This window comes from Protomyctophum parallelum, assembly GCF_964188405.1.
Source record: "Protomyctophum parallelum genome assembly, chromosome: 11".
In the NCBI taxonomy this organism is placed as follows: Eukaryota; Metazoa; Chordata; class Actinopteri; order Myctophiformes; family Myctophidae; genus Protomyctophum; species Protomyctophum parallelum.
The window spans coordinates 51,911,859-51,927,643 of NC_139707.1; the positions used below are offsets into that span (position 1 = coordinate 51,911,859).

The 15,785-nt window shown below is 43.8% G+C and overlaps 1 protein-coding gene across 1 annotated transcript in view; it reads left to right on the forward strand.

The window, feature by feature from the left end:
* Window positions 1-15,785, forward strand: part of LOC310867085 (matrix metalloproteinase-15-like) — a gene marked incomplete at both ends in the record, with an annotated part of 29,356 nt that overhangs the window by 3,871 nt on the left and 9,700 nt on the right. Inside the window, 5 exons of the mRNA XM_083776880.1 lie at window positions 1,745-1,866; window positions 4,340-4,444; window positions 4,993-5,297; window positions 8,319-8,486; window positions 14,155-14,319. Of these exons, the coding sequence (XP_083633006.1) occupies window positions 1,745-1,866; window positions 4,340-4,444; window positions 4,993-5,297; window positions 8,319-8,486; window positions 14,155-14,319 (865 nt within the window). The remainder of the gene's footprint in view (window positions 1-1,744; window positions 1,867-4,339; window positions 4,445-4,992; window positions 5,298-8,318; window positions 8,487-14,154; window positions 14,320-15,785) is intronic.

Below are 15,785 nucleotides of genomic sequence, written 5' to 3' on the forward strand. Positions count from 1 at the left end.
TTGGGGATGTATTAGGTGATCTCTCATCAGGGAGAGAGAACGGAAGAACTGTCCACATTCCGTGGGGCAATAAATAGGCTGCATGCAACTCCAGTGGGGTTGGGTGGTAGTCAGTGTTGTTTTTGGCAGCAGAATTCTATTTTAGTTTAGTCATAGTCTTTGGACTGAAACTACATTTAGTTTTAGTCACATTTTAGTCACCTGGAATAGTGTTAGTCTAGTTTTAGTCGACTAAATCTACAGTTGATTTAGTCGACTAAAATGTATTTTGGCGGGTCTTGATGCCGTCGTAATGAGTGTTTTTACACTTGCTGAAAATAGCTGATCTACAAGCTCACAACGCGTCGCAACGCGACGCGTTGTGAGCTTGTAGATCAGCTATTTCCAGCATGCAACCAAGAGTAAAATAACTTATACTGGATCTCTTGTCCACTAATCCCTTCCTAACATTTTAGTCTATATTTAGTCTTAGTTTTAGTCATCATAGCATAGTTTTCATTTAGTTTCCATTTAGTTTTCTTCAGTGAAAAAAGGTAGTCGACGAACATTTTTCGTCTTAGTTTTAGTCGACGAAAACAACACTGGTGGTAGGCTACCTTCCTGCTAGAATGAGGGGTGTTTTACGATGTGTTGGTGTTTTACCAAAATTCTTGTCCTTTTCCTGATGTTAATAATTAATGGGTAACGGCCTAATTCTGCCCTGCATGCGTTGGTTGGTGTTTTTCTTTGGATGTTTAATTATGGACCTACAGAATTCAGCATGCAGGGTTTCTGTGGGATGTCTGTCCCATCTAGTGTAGTCCTGGTGTCTGAGAGGACAAACCTCACTGTCTGTCCCATCTAGTGGTAGTCCTGGTGTCTGAGAGGACCCCAACCCTCACACGCACACGCGCGCACACACACACACACACACACACACACACACACACACACACACACACACACACACACACACACACACACACACACACACACACACACACACACACACACACACACACACAGAGTGCAGCCAGCCGTCGGCCTGGTGGAGACAATGAGCTGTCTATCAACTGTGAAGTGGCTGCAACATTCGTTACTGTAATAGATTAGTGGTGTTTGGGTGGCACCTTGTGGCTTTCACAAGCAATTGCAGCGATGGAACGTCGTCTTATTCAAAATGAACTTGTGAATTCTAATGTCTTGACTGATGGCCACGCAGCGTGTAGCCTATACAGAGAGATTCACGTTTCTTTCTAGCTGTTGTATAGGGCATACATGTATAGGTACATGGGTATCTTAGTGAAGTATTTAGACAGGTACATGGGTATCTTAGTGAAGTATTTAGACAGGTACATGGGTATCTTAGTGAAGTATCTAGACAGGTACATGAGTATCTTAGTGAAGTATTTAGACAGGTACATGGGTATCTTAGTGAAGTATTTAGACAGGTATATGGGTATTTAGGGGAGTATTTAGACAGGTACATGGGTATCTTAGTGAAGTATTTAGACAGGTATATGGGTATTTAGGGGAGTATTTATACAGGTACATGGGTATCTTTTTGAAGTATTTGTGACAGATTACCTGCTCACATACAGACAGATTACCTGCTCACCCACAGACAGATTCACAGACAGCACAATCTGTACTAATGATTCCCTGTATATAAAAGTTGGTATTTGTTCCTTCAAAGTGTTTTGTTATTTCTTATTGTGGAACAAACCTTTTAATGGTGTCTTGTTTGTCTTTGTGTCTCCACCAGTCATGGCTGAGACAATATGGCTACATGGACTCATCTAACCAGGATCTGTCTGAAGCCATCAGGGAGATGCAGAGGTCCTACAACCTGTCCGTCACTGGACTGTTGGACCAGGAAACCATCACGTATGTCTCCTACATCTACTCATGTAGCTCCTTGGTTTGGTCAACCATTCATTGAAACCTTCGCTAGAGAAATAGAGCGTCGCAGTCCCTCCCCCTTTCAGAACGGCGAGTGGCCCAGGAAATGAAAAGCAATGCATTTTCCCATAGCCACTTTCTGAAAGTATTTATTTAAAGACTGTTACGCCGCGGACAAAGCCAAAAAAAAAAAAAAAATAGTCTTGTCTCCTGCCTTTATTTTCTTCTTTCTAATGATTTGATCGGCCCAAAACATTGTGTTCATTGTCATGATTTGTCACGATCCGAGTTGGCTTTGTCCGCGGCGTAACCGTCTTTAAAGAAATACTTTCAGAAAGTGGCTATGGGAAAATGCATTGCTTTTCATTTCCTGGGCCACTCGCCGTTATGAAAGGGGGAGGGACTGCGACGCTCTATAAGCCTCAGAGCCTCTTGCTCTGAGACTCATACAGTATATTATTATAGAACAATAAGCCACAGAGCCTCATGCTCTGATACTCATACAGTATATTATACAGTATATTGCAGCTGGCAGTGCCAGCCCAGCCATCAGGCAGAGTAGGCAGTTGCCTAGCCCATTGACGCCTGGTGCAACGTATACGTTGTTCTACCCTTGATGCCGGCGCGCTCTCTGTGTCTCATCAGCTATTGCTATACATGTAGCAACATAACTACTTAAAAAAAAATCATCGGAATTTGAAGGTTTTCAGAAACCTTAGGCCCTAGAAGGCGTTCCCAGATTCGGCCTCAGGCATCAATGGGCTAGGGGGCACCATGAGGGGGGGGGGGTGGGGGGGGGGGGGGGGGCATTTTAATTTGTATTATTATTTTCTTCTTCTTTTATTTAACTCGTATATACATATTTTTGATATCATTAATTGAAAAAGCTCCCCCAAGTTTTGACAAATCTATGTTTGGGGCATCACAAAACACCCTGACCGACTACCCTGGCTAAGAAGACAAATAAAGTTAAGAAAGAAACCTTCAATATTTTGTTTATTTTATAAAAAGTTAATCTTTCACTCCCGTCACCTAGTTGATGATGTTGTGTAGTCCAGCCCTATGGAATGATGGTGGTGGGAGCAAACATCACATAACAACCAGGAACCATAGCAGAAGGAAGGCTTGAAGAGCATTCAGACTAGTGAGCTTAAGTAGCCCGCCCAATTGGTCAGCTGACTGCCACATCAGCGAATGACATGTGGGTCTTACACACACTGAATACACCCACATAGTAATGCAGCATATTAACCCCTTGAGTATAGTATGCGCCCTTGAGAACGACATGAAACCCCTCGAGTATATCTGACTGAACTAACTCTGCAGGCTATACGCATCATTTAATCAGGGGCTCGAAGGAGTTATTGCTGTTGGAGGCATCAGCGCTGGAAGGGGGGTGCGGAGGGTGCTCCAGCACCCCCTGCTGGTGGAGAGGAGAATTTTTGACATGTCTATCAGAGCGTGCTGAATTCAGAATGCACAGCGAGTGAGTTGACAGATAGACACAACATGACGAGACAGCAAAAACCTATTGTAGTTTTACTTTCACCTGCACCAGGTTTAAAGAAATCTAGCCCAAACAACAACACAATAAGAGTCACATACTGTTATTATGATTAACTCGGTTAACTAGGTCCTAAATAAGTAATTATTAGGCCAATTATACCCGAATAAGACCCGATATCCCTCCCACCCTTCAGCTCCCCCTGGTATAAATATCTTCCAGCGCCCCTGGTTGGAGGCATGTAAATTTGTACGTCTTCAGCGTAACAGTGGAAGGATATATCGTGTTTGGAGAGGATGGGTCCGAGGGGGAGCATGTATAGCAGGAATAGTAGAGGGGCCAAAATAGAGCCCTGGAGTGTCTGTCTGTACAAGCACGAAAATAGCGGTTGTTCACCACCAAGTGTCACTGTTGAACAGCCTAACACACAGACACAGACACACACAGGCCAGGAGGAGGGCTAGTACAGCACAGCACAGCACAGCACAGCACCGCACCGCACAGCACAGCACAGCACAGCACAGCACAACACCACTCAATTCAGACGGGTCTGATTAAATAAGTCTGACATGGAGAGCTAAATTGTAGGCTACTGAACATCTAATGCAGGGTACCCCAATAGGCGGCCCGCGGGCCATTTGCGGCCCACAGAGCGCCCCCTTGTGGCCCATGAAAGAATTAAAAAAGAAAAAAAAAATGTTCTTTTTATTTTATTTAGGGTCCCAGATATAAATGGCATTAAATGGGGGTCAGTAGCCTATGCATGTCAAACTGGGCATCCTTTTCAAATGGGGTCTTGCCCTGAAAATGAATTTTCAGGGCAAGACCTCGACCTCGCGCGTGCAGACTCGGCCCACAGCCTGGTACGCTAGTCAAAATATGGCCCTTGAGGAAAATTAATTGGGGAACCCTGATCTAATGTCTCCTTGTCCCCCCCCCCCGTCCGTCCGTCAGAGCCATGAAGAGACCCCGCTGTGGCATTCCTGACAAGACCAACGTGGGGTGGAGCAGCTACGAAGCGGTTGGAGCCAAGTGGGACAAGTATAACCTCACTTACAGGTACAAACACAACAGTTCTGCATCTTGATTGGTCTTCAGGTATTTGTATTGATGTGCCAATAATCTATACATCATCATGACACCTTATTATCTACCACAAAAGTGGACACATTGGAGACTTTCCTAATATTGACTGAGACTGAGTTGCTTAGCCATTAGCCAGTTATTCTGTCTCATCTAGAAGACTCGTGCCAAAGGTAATAGAAGCTATTCAAGGGTTGTAAAGCCAGATACCTTGGTTCGTATGTGTTGACATGTTGGAGATACCGCATGCGTTGCTTTGTATCTGAGGTTTAGAGGGATCTGCCTTTTATGATGACTGCAAGTCTAGTGTCACAATGATGTCACCACTGTGTATATCCATCTTTGGGGTTTCTACATTAATCTGATGTCAGCGCATGGATATCAATTTTATCTCCATAATATGGGACTATAGGTTATCCCCATATATGGAGCTCTACGTAAAAGCTTCACAACAGGAATGTAATACTCCACTTGGACAGCTTTGCTTATAGTTTGTCTCTCTTTGCCTCTTCCTCTTCCTCTAGTATTGAGACCTTTGCACCTAGAATCCCATATCTGGAAACAACCAAGGCCATCCGTAGAGCCTTCAAAGTCTGGAAGGATGTCAGTGCGTTCACCTTTGAGTATATTTCCTACGATGACATCCATAACGGCCACCGCGATGAGGACGATGTCGACATCATGATCTCCTTCCACGCGGGTCCTCACAAAGGCCATAAATTCATATCGTCGGACCTGGCACATGCCAACAGCCCCAAGCCTGGGAGGACAGTTTTCGTGCACTTCAACTCAGACAGGCAATGGAGCGTCGCCAACCAGGATGTGAAAGGTATAAGAGATGGTGTCACTTGGACACAAAGTGAGTTTTGCGAGACAACCGGAATTAGTTGAAGGGGATTTTGTTGATTTGTTACAATTATCAGGACACTTCAACTGAAATGAAGTGAGATTTAGCATCAATGAGTGCTTAGTTGTTTTAAATATGTTTTTAGTTCAGCCTGGTTTATTTCCGTTCCACTAAAGCCAAGCGAGGCTCAGAATTGCCGGATTTGGCGAGCCGGGATCAGCAAGCCTGGCTGAATAGACAGCCTGGCTTTTTGTCTCTAGACCCATTATGTAGAACACAGATTGACTGATCCTTCTTCTTCATGGGGTACAGTGGTGTGCACAGACACTTTGAGGGGCAGGTGCTCAAGTGAAACAAAAGGGCACCTTAATGTTAAAAAGAGAGAGAGAGAGAGAGAGAGAGACGCGTCTCGCACGTTAGAGAGAGACACGCGTCTCGCACGTTAGAGAGAGAGAGAGACTCTCTCTATCGCACGTTAAAGAGAGAGAGAGAGAGAGAGGGGGGGGGTCGCGTTAGCATCAAGCTAAGTGTACGTTCATTCCATATAAATGACAGATCCACATTGCACATTGTGCCTAGTAGATCTCTCATTTCGCTCACTTCCCCCTCCGAGTCAGCGGCCGCATGGACATGGTCCAAGTCGCCTGGGTCATTTTATTTATTGTTACCTGGCTGGCTGCTTGTGGTCACGACCGTCCAACTTTTTGGACCGGGTCCGTCATTCGTGAGAATGTAAGAAGTCAGAAGCCCTTTCTGCGTGCCCTGTGCAGAGTGTACGCGCGTTCACGTTGAGTGAGAGAGAACGGAGGCGGAGGCGCGGAGGGAGGGGCACGATGCCTCCCGTGTGGGTGTGTGTGTGTGTGTGGACAGTCTCACACACATACAACATCATGACAAATTTATAAATAAAGCTTTTAATCCAGAATTGATCGATGTCACCATGGGCCACATACTATATACAATATAATACACGTACAAATAATACAAAACAAGAAAAGAAAGTGTACCAAAATGGACGTGACAAAAGGGCATGTTGGTCCAGAGAGGGCCACTAGGGGGTGCTCAAGCACCCCTTGGCGTCTACGTATGCACGCCCCTGATGGGGTATTATGGCAGTTTGCATCCTTAATAGTTGCATTACTGCCCCCTTTTGTATATCTCAGTATCTTTACTAATCTATTCAAGACTTACTGATACAAGGACTTAAGCTTCTAAAATAAATACTGCTGCTGTAATTAAAGACAGAACATACTCTCAATAGTGGATAGACTGAATGATTAACTACCCCAAACATATAGTTTACATTTTACCACTACTATTAACTTAAAACAGAATTCTTAATAATATTGTAAGCATAATGATATTGTCGCATTGTGATATTTGGCCATAAGTCCCTCCTCTGAGGGAGCTACCTTTGGGGAAGGGGGTTGTTGTCCAGACAGGGGCCAGACTGGTGAACTGTGGGTCATGGGTTCAATAGTGGGTGAAACGTTACAATGGTAATATGTTGTAAAATATAATATTAATATAATATAATATAATATAATATAATATAATATGATAATTCTTCTTAACCTGCACTTGCACGACATCAAACCTATTCTGGGGAACATTCACCAAAAGCAGCTGATCTACAAGCTCACAAGCTGTCATGATGTTGTGCAGCCTATATATTTTGGCTATTTGAGTTTATATAGTGCTTAAATTAGACCTTTAATGCAGACCGATACAAATAAGGCAACATAAACCCATAATAATTGAATAAGTCTGGAAAACATCATTGGTTTGTGATCAGTTTGACCTCAACATATCCAGGTTACCTGGTTAAATTAATCTGGCAAGATTAACCAGTTTTCATGAAACCGGTTAATCGCTGATCCAGGATATATTAAACCACCTGTGTTGAATCCCGGCTTAATCTCTAATCCAAGTTTCGTGAAACAGGCCCCTGGATAGATAGGTCTGTATATAATATACCACAACAATACCACCAGTTACCTCATATAAATATTCTGAGGATTGATGCCAACAGCGGGAAACAGAACCAGGGTTTGAGCCCAAAAATGGCACCCATTCATTAATCAGACCAGTGTGTGTCCAGTGGAAACCTCGTATGAATCTGACCTCAGGTCAGAATGGGTTAAACAGAGGGTTGTTTACAGGCAAATCAATATATCAATGAGGGAGGTTTCTCATCTGAAGGTTTCCATCAGGTCATTTGGGAAGTACACAATATATACATAATATTAACCAATAAATATTTTATACTATTCATACTACATCATACTACTCATAACACAAAACTAATCATAACAAATAATAAACACCCACGTGACACACACACACTGCGTGCGCACTGCGCACGATCTACGACATTTTTAGGGCTCAGATTGAGACTCCAGGCAGCCCCATATTGAACATTCGCGATTGTACACAACCATACTAACTAGAACTGCACTCTGTCAAGTGCCTACTTGCTTGTTGCACACTAGTAGGCGCAAGCAGAGTGTGCAAGTACATGTAGACCGCTACAAACTGTCAAATCTCAGCCTCTCTGTGAAAGAACGTTTGCAATATTGAACTATTAGGTTTAGCTACAGTATTTGCTACGTACCTTGCTTTTGGAGGAGAAAAAGTAGTATTTTGAAGTAGCCTATGGTAATGATTACTTATGCCTGTTATGGCAGTGGTGTCAGTGTGTATACATATAGGGGCATTACCTTTAGTCCACCCGACACTGAAATTTCTCGGGTTGTCACAAGAGGTTGCGAAAGCAAGAAAGCAGAGACACTGCGGGTCTGGCATATATTGTGATATTGCGGAAATTTGCACTAATTTATCTTCTGTTCTGCAGTCCCCCCCCCCCCCCCCCCCCTCAAATAATCTCTCAAGAGAAGAATCTGCCTTCCCTAAACATGTAGGAGGAGGTACGCAAAAACAAATGGATAACAAAAACGTATTTTATTTAATTTTACTGAAGGAGTTCTTCTTCCATCCATCCAGGTTCCTACAATGTGTTTCTGGTAGCGGTCCATGAGCTGGGCCACAGCCTGGGTCTGGGTCACTCCGACGACACATCGTCCATCATGCACAAAGACTACAAATGGAGGGAGACTGATGACTTCCAGCTGCCAGCAGATGACCGCCGGGGGATTCACGACATCTACGGACGTGAGTGGAAATGGTTAAACAACGACTTGATATATAATATAATACTTCACTGCATTTGATTCCAGATCAACTTGCAGTGATGTAACTAGGGTGCGTTTTGCGTCCCAAAACGCACTTTATATAGTTTTGGGCCTCTGCGTCCACGGGATGCACTACTGTACTCAGCATACACAGTAATAATAATCCACGTAAAAAAACAAAAAAAAAGCGGGGGGTGGGGGTGGAATGCGGTAAAACAATAATCTACGGACGCGATCATTTTGCATGCCCGCATCCGACCTCTAACCTGACGCTGCCAGATCCAAGAAGCTTGCTGCACACATTTTGTTTCACAGCTTATTGGGATCTGGGATCTCGGGAGGCAATTCGATGACGGGGCTGTTCCTTTTTTTTCAAGATACTTGGTATATGATTGGTCTGTCTATCACCGTGTGGGCGTGCAAACACAACCAATCATATCGACGTGTCTACGTGACGTAGGAGGAAAGCCATAGACATATTTCTTCTCATCCGTCGTACGTCCGAAGGTGTCGCACGCCAGCATCGCCGATCTACAAGCTCACAACGTGAGCGTCGCGTTGTGAGCTTGTAGATCGGCGATTTTTCGCGAGACCGACCGCAGATCAGCGTAGCCGAGCAGCGCCCCGAAAATAAAACTACAACACAACAGCGGACAGCCGCTTCTATATAGCATCACATCCGGTTTCGCACATATCCCGCCCTTAGCTCACGCTGATTGGTTCGAACCGGGAGCGGTTTTGATGTTAGCTCAACTCCCTGAGAGATCTCAGATGGATGCTGTCTTGGGGGAACATGGTTACTCAATACCGCCCCCATCTGGGAGAGTCAGGTTATCCGACCTCATCCTATGTTATAAAAAATACACACACACACACACACAGAGAGAGAGAGCGTCAGTCAAGTGGCTCTGTGGCTGCGATGCGCTCAGCAAAAACAGCTGATCTGCGAGCTCATCAACGTCATCAACAGGTTGCAAAATGCCCCAAACAGGTCCCAAAACATGGTATTTGTGAGCACCGCCACTGTCCATATTTGTTTGTCTTATGACAAAAAATGCTCCCCAATGTCTGAATCTGTGAGCTTGCAGGCTGGCTACGACGAGCACTAGCAGTGTAGCTTGCTCGTTAGCTCCTCAAATTTGTTCCACTGTAATCTCAGCAGCGCATTGAAGTGGGCATAGGGCAAAAGCAGAACCTCCGTGAACGTTTTGCTTAACATTAACAATGATCTATTCAGTGCTGTTTAACTTTGGCAATATGTGATACTAACTATAAACCATCTAAACACTACAGCATGCAGTCATAACAGAACCATCTAAACACTACAACATGCAGAGGAGAAGTCATAACAGAACCATCTAAACACTACAGCATGCAGTCATAACAGAATCATCTAACACTACAACATGCAGAGGAGAAGTCATAACAGAACCATCTAAACACTACAGCATGCAGTCATAACAGAACCATCTAAACACTACAGCATGCAGTCATAACAGAACCATCTAAACACTACAACATGCAGAGGAGAAGTCATAACAGAACCATCTAAACACTACAGCATGCAGTCATAACAGAACCATCTAAACACTACAGCATGCAGTCATAACAGAACCATCTAAACACTACAACATGCAGAGAAGAAGTCATAACAGAACCATCTAAACACTACAACATGCAGAGGAGAAGTCATAACAGAACCATCTAAACACTACAACATGCAGAGGAGAAGTCATAACAGAACCATCTAAACACTACAACATGCAGAGGAGAAGTCATAACAGAACCATCTAAACACTACAACATGCAGGAGAAGTCATAACAGAACCATCTAAACACTACAGCATGCAGTCATAACAGAATCATCTAACACTACAACATGCAGAGGAGAAGTCATAACAGAACCATCTAAACACTACAGCATGCATTCATAACAGAACCATCTAAACACTACAGCATGCAGTCATAACAGAACCATCTAAACACTACAACATGCAGAGGAGAAGTCATAACAGAACCATCTAAACACTACAGCATGCAGTCATAACAGAACCATCTAAACACTACAGCATGCAGTCATAACAGAACCATCTAAACACTACAACATGCAGAGGAGAAGTCATAACAGAACCATCTAAACACTACAACATGCAGAGCAGAAGTCATAACAGAACCATCTAAACACTACAACATGCAGAGGAGAAGTCATAACAGAACCATCTAAACACTACAACATGCAGAGGAGAAGTCATAGCAGAACCATCTAAACACTATCACTGTAAATCCCTGGAACATGTGACGCGTTTAAACCTAAACACCATGGCCCTCATTTATCAATCGAGTGTAAAATCTGCCACAGATTCGAGTGCAGGTTTCGTAGTACACCCACGTCGCCACGGCATTTATAAAGTGATCGCAAACAGCTGATCCTTCCTTAATTTTGTTCTCACGTTAATAAATGTCACGGCTGAATTTGATCTGGCACGCCCTAAGAAATCAAGCCTCGCCCTCGTTTTTGCGACATGAACAACGGCAATACGTTTCCTGAAACCATGGTTACATGAAAAAATAGGTTTCTCCCGTGCCTTGCTGCCCGCCTCACCCCCCTCTCTCATACACACGCACAGCACGCACACGCAACTTGCAAGCCCAACTAACTGGTGTGTTGTTAAACAAATAAAGAACGAACACCTGCATGAATTAAATAAAGTTGTAGGCCTACCCTGTCTGTTTCACTCTCACCTCGCTTGCCTTGCTGTCATGCACGCACGCACGCACGCACCTACATGACACATTAAAATAAAGCTGTCTGTTTCTCCTCTCGCTTCGCTTCCCTTGCTGCCCGCCTCACCCCCCGCACGCACGCACGCACATATCCTATTTGCAACTTTCACTGTGTGTTGTTAGTTGTATATTAAATTATTAGAACGAAAACCTGAACCTGTGAACCATAATTAAATAACAAATAGGCACACACACGCTGCTGTTTTGCAGGTGCTCCTCCTGTCCTGTCTGTCTGTCTCTCTCTATCACAGTGGTCCGTCCGTGACCAACTGACCATGCACGTTCCGACGTTCGCCAGTCTATTTAGATTGCCTCGCAGTCGTTAGTCACTGTTATATGACTGTGCAGCCAAAACCATAGCCTCATGTGGCTGGTGCATGGGCTGGCTGGGTAATATCTCCGATGCAGTTCCCACTTGCGCTGGGAGCCTGGCACGGTACATTTGGCATTCGAGCGACGCGTCGGGTTTATTATATTGCACATACCGTAAGAAAGACATCGGCCTTCATGCTGTAGATTAGGCTACAGTAGGCTATAGGCCTACCTGCACGTTGGGACTCTCCGCAGCTGAGCTGCAGCAGCTGCTGCACTATACTCTCCAACGTCCCGTCATGGAAATATTTCAGCACAGACAGCCCAAATCCTCGCATGTATGCGCTCATGCAAAACACTGTTTAAATGGCTTAAGCATCTCTTGCAACATTGTTTTTAATTGCGCGATTTTATCTCCTACTAATTTCATATGACACATGTATTCCTTAACATTTTTATTTATTTATTTGTTACATGTAGCCCATATACATTATACATACCTTTTATATAAACATTTTAGGAGTGAATACATATATGTTTTGATGCCTGTGACAGCCTCTCAGCAGTTCAGACAAGGCTGCTCCGCTTGTGTAAAACAGAAAAACAGCGTACGCCAGCTCGCGACCAGACGTGACTATTTGTCCTACTCAAGTTCAATTTCAAGCTTTGCCGGAAATGTTAAATGCCGAAAATGTCGGTAATTTCGGCGTGCGCCCATATTTTGGCGTACGCACGGTTGATAAATGAGGGCCCATGTGTGTAATAATAAAATGCCAAATGTTTATTAATGGTTATAAAATACAGTAGAACACGAGTTCACTCAAACACCTCACGAGAACACCTAGTGTTCAAATTCTACACCTATATGACTGACTTTGATTGTAAAAACTAAACACGTTTATGTGTTTAAAAAGTGTTACAGGCGATTAAACATGTTCTTCTGTTTATAATCTAAACACTGTGACACGTTTAAAAGGTGTTACAAATATGTGTTTAAAACAGTTTATAACCTAAACGCTTGGGTTTAGTAGAGCCTAGACCCTACAGAAAAGGGAAGGTACTATGTTTACCCAGGGTAACTGGACTAAGCTCAAGAACTTGTTTACAGCTAGGCCCTGCTCATAGAACATTTCATGGTTCAAGGTTTCAAGGTTCAATGCCTTGTCCAAGGGCACTTCAGCGGTGGTAATTTTAACGTGCCGGTCCGGGGATACGAACTAGCGTCCTTCCGATATCAAGACCGCTCCGCAAACCGTTCGGCCACCGCTGCCTCATATTAGAGAAAATGCTAATATGGCTGCTAAATAAGAACGGTTTCCCCCTATCAGCTAGCATGCTACTTGTAACTTGTGTGCATACTGCACACTGTCCTACACTGTGTGTGTGTGTGTGTGTGTGTGTGTGTGTGTGTGTGTGTGTGTGTGTGTGTGTGTGTGTGTGTGTGTGTGTGTGTGTGTGTGTGTGTGTGTGTGTGCGTGCGTGCGTGCGTTCGTGCGTGCGTGCGTGTCCACACAGACTGTGTAGGACAGTGGTTCTCATAGTGGGAGTTCCAGCTACATTATAGATAGTTAGGAAGTAAACCAAGTGGACCCTAAAGGGTCTGTAACAGAGAGTGCAAAAATGGAACCAAATTGACTTTACAATAGAAATGAAAAATGAAAAATAATAAAGTGGTGCAACCACTCCCTTACGGTGGGTGGGTGTCTGGGTGTCTGGGTATGAGCAAGAAAACAGCATGGTTGTTTTTCACCATCTGTGCGCAACTTAATGGACACACAAACACACACGTATTAACTGTATGCTTTCGGGGGTGCCAGTACATTACAGTACAGTAGAGGGGCCGCCACACGGTAACTCTGTCATTTCTCAACCGTTTCGGACGCGGCGTGGTACGCCGGAACCGGCCCGGTCCCCTGGGTGCGTTCCTGTGGGTCTGGAACATCCCCCTCCCCCCCCCCCCCCCCCCCCCCCCGCCCGCCCCGCCCCGCGAACCCCCACACGGAGTTGCACCACTCACTTCACACAGGTGTGATTTTTTTGGGGACCCATAAGACTTTTTTGGGACTCATTTGAATGGCCACCTGTGCATCCCGGGACCCATTACATTGAAAACCTGTTTACATCACTGAACTTGGATTGTAGCTTTGCAGCTGCTGTTGAATCCAGACCAACATGGATTGTAGCTGCTGCTAAAAGCTATGAAGTTAGTGGGGTGTATCTTTTGGGGAGTATATACGTTGGTCAGACTGTCCGACAACATGTGTTTTCTAAGTCACTCTTATATCAGTCACAACTGTGTTTAGTATCACCTTCTGGTCTCTGTTTGCAGATAATTCAGTCACAAACAACCTGACCCTGGATGATGTTTCATTCCTGCCTCTCATACTCCAAGAACGGATGATTAAAGATGTAGCCGCTTACACACTTATTCAAGTTTCATGTAGAACGTAGCATGTTACGATCTGTCAGCTCCACTGCACTGGTGGTGACTCACACTGAAATCGGTCCGTGTAGAAACAAGGTAACAAAACCTAACAATCCTATTGTTACAGATGTCCAGAAGCCCAACTGCGACGCCCTGACCCTGGAGAATTCTCAGCTGTTGAATGAGATAACGCAATTAAAGAATGAGAAGCGGAACCTGACGCAGGAGATCACCCGACTCACGGCTCATAACGACATGCTGATGAGGGAGAGGACGCCGACACCACCACCAGGTGAGAGATGTTGCAAAACATTTAATATTGTGTATTATTACTATTTCTAGTTGATCTTTTATCAGGGATTTAGAGGTAGAAAATCTGACTAAGATCATCACTGCTGGACTATGACAATTATCATAGAACAATAATTTAAAATAAATAATAATAATAATAATAATAATAATAATAATTATTATTATTATTATTATTATTATATTTGAACTGGGGACCGCACCAATTAATGGTATTTGAACTGCACTCCCTGTGGGGGGGGGGGGTGGAACGCGTGTGCCGAATTTCAAGTCGGCGTGGCGAACGGTTCCCGAGTTACGTGGATTACAGTCGTACGTACACAGAGAGATAGATTATTATTACTTATTTACTTTACTTCTGTGTGGGAAGTGAACGTGATATTGTTTATTTATGTTGTTGGTGTCTTATAATCCCGCAAGGGATGGGTCTTAACGACAAGACACAAAAATAAAGATTCATTCATTCATTCATTCATTCATTCATTCATTCACTCATTCACTCATTCATTCATTCATTCATTCATTCATTCATTCATTCATACTTTGTAAACATGCGTACATTCAGTGGTGGAAGAAGTACTACTGAGACCAGATAATGTCTTCTAAATCAGAACAGTTTTCTGAAAAACCTGTTTCTATATCACTGGTTCTCAAAGTGTTTCATGTCAAGGACCCCCAGAAATTATATATAATTGGCCGCCGACCCCGTCTGAAAATATGTTGTTCCAGGGACCCCCGAGAAACAAAGATATGAGTTAAAAACGTTCGCTCTGAAAGAATATATAGGCCTATTCAATGATTTGCGCTCATAGCGCGGCACTCAGTGCCGCATTATGAGCTTGTAGATCTGCTATTTTTCAATAGTATAACATAATGCTTAAAACACCAAAAAGGGTTCCTGTCCTGAATGGGTTAAGTAAGAGTAACAATACCACAATATAAAAAGTTCTCTGTTACAACTAAATTAAAACGCCTGTAGGCTATTCAAAATGTTACTTGCACCAAAATACCAAAGTAAAAGTACTCAAACTTTCAAAGCATGTCAAACGTTTCAAAATAAATTTAGATCTGATATATTCAAATGACATAATTTTAAAATAGGGCTTAATTGTTTAATACAAGTTTTGTATTAAGAGACAGAAGTAGCAAATATACATTATTGTACTTTGAGTAAACATGTGTTGTAGAAAACACCATTGATTAGTTTTACCCTCCACTACATCTCTACTCCTACTCCTCACCACCTACAAGTCACTACACTACCTGGCTCCCCCCCTATCTCTCCTACAAGTCACTACACAACCTGGCTCCCCCCTACCTCTCCTCACCACCTACAAGTCACTGCACAGCCTGGCTCCACCCCTATCTCTCCTACAAGTCACTACACAACCTGGCTCCCCCCTACCTCTCCTCACCACCTACAAGTCACTGCACAACCTGGCTCCCCCC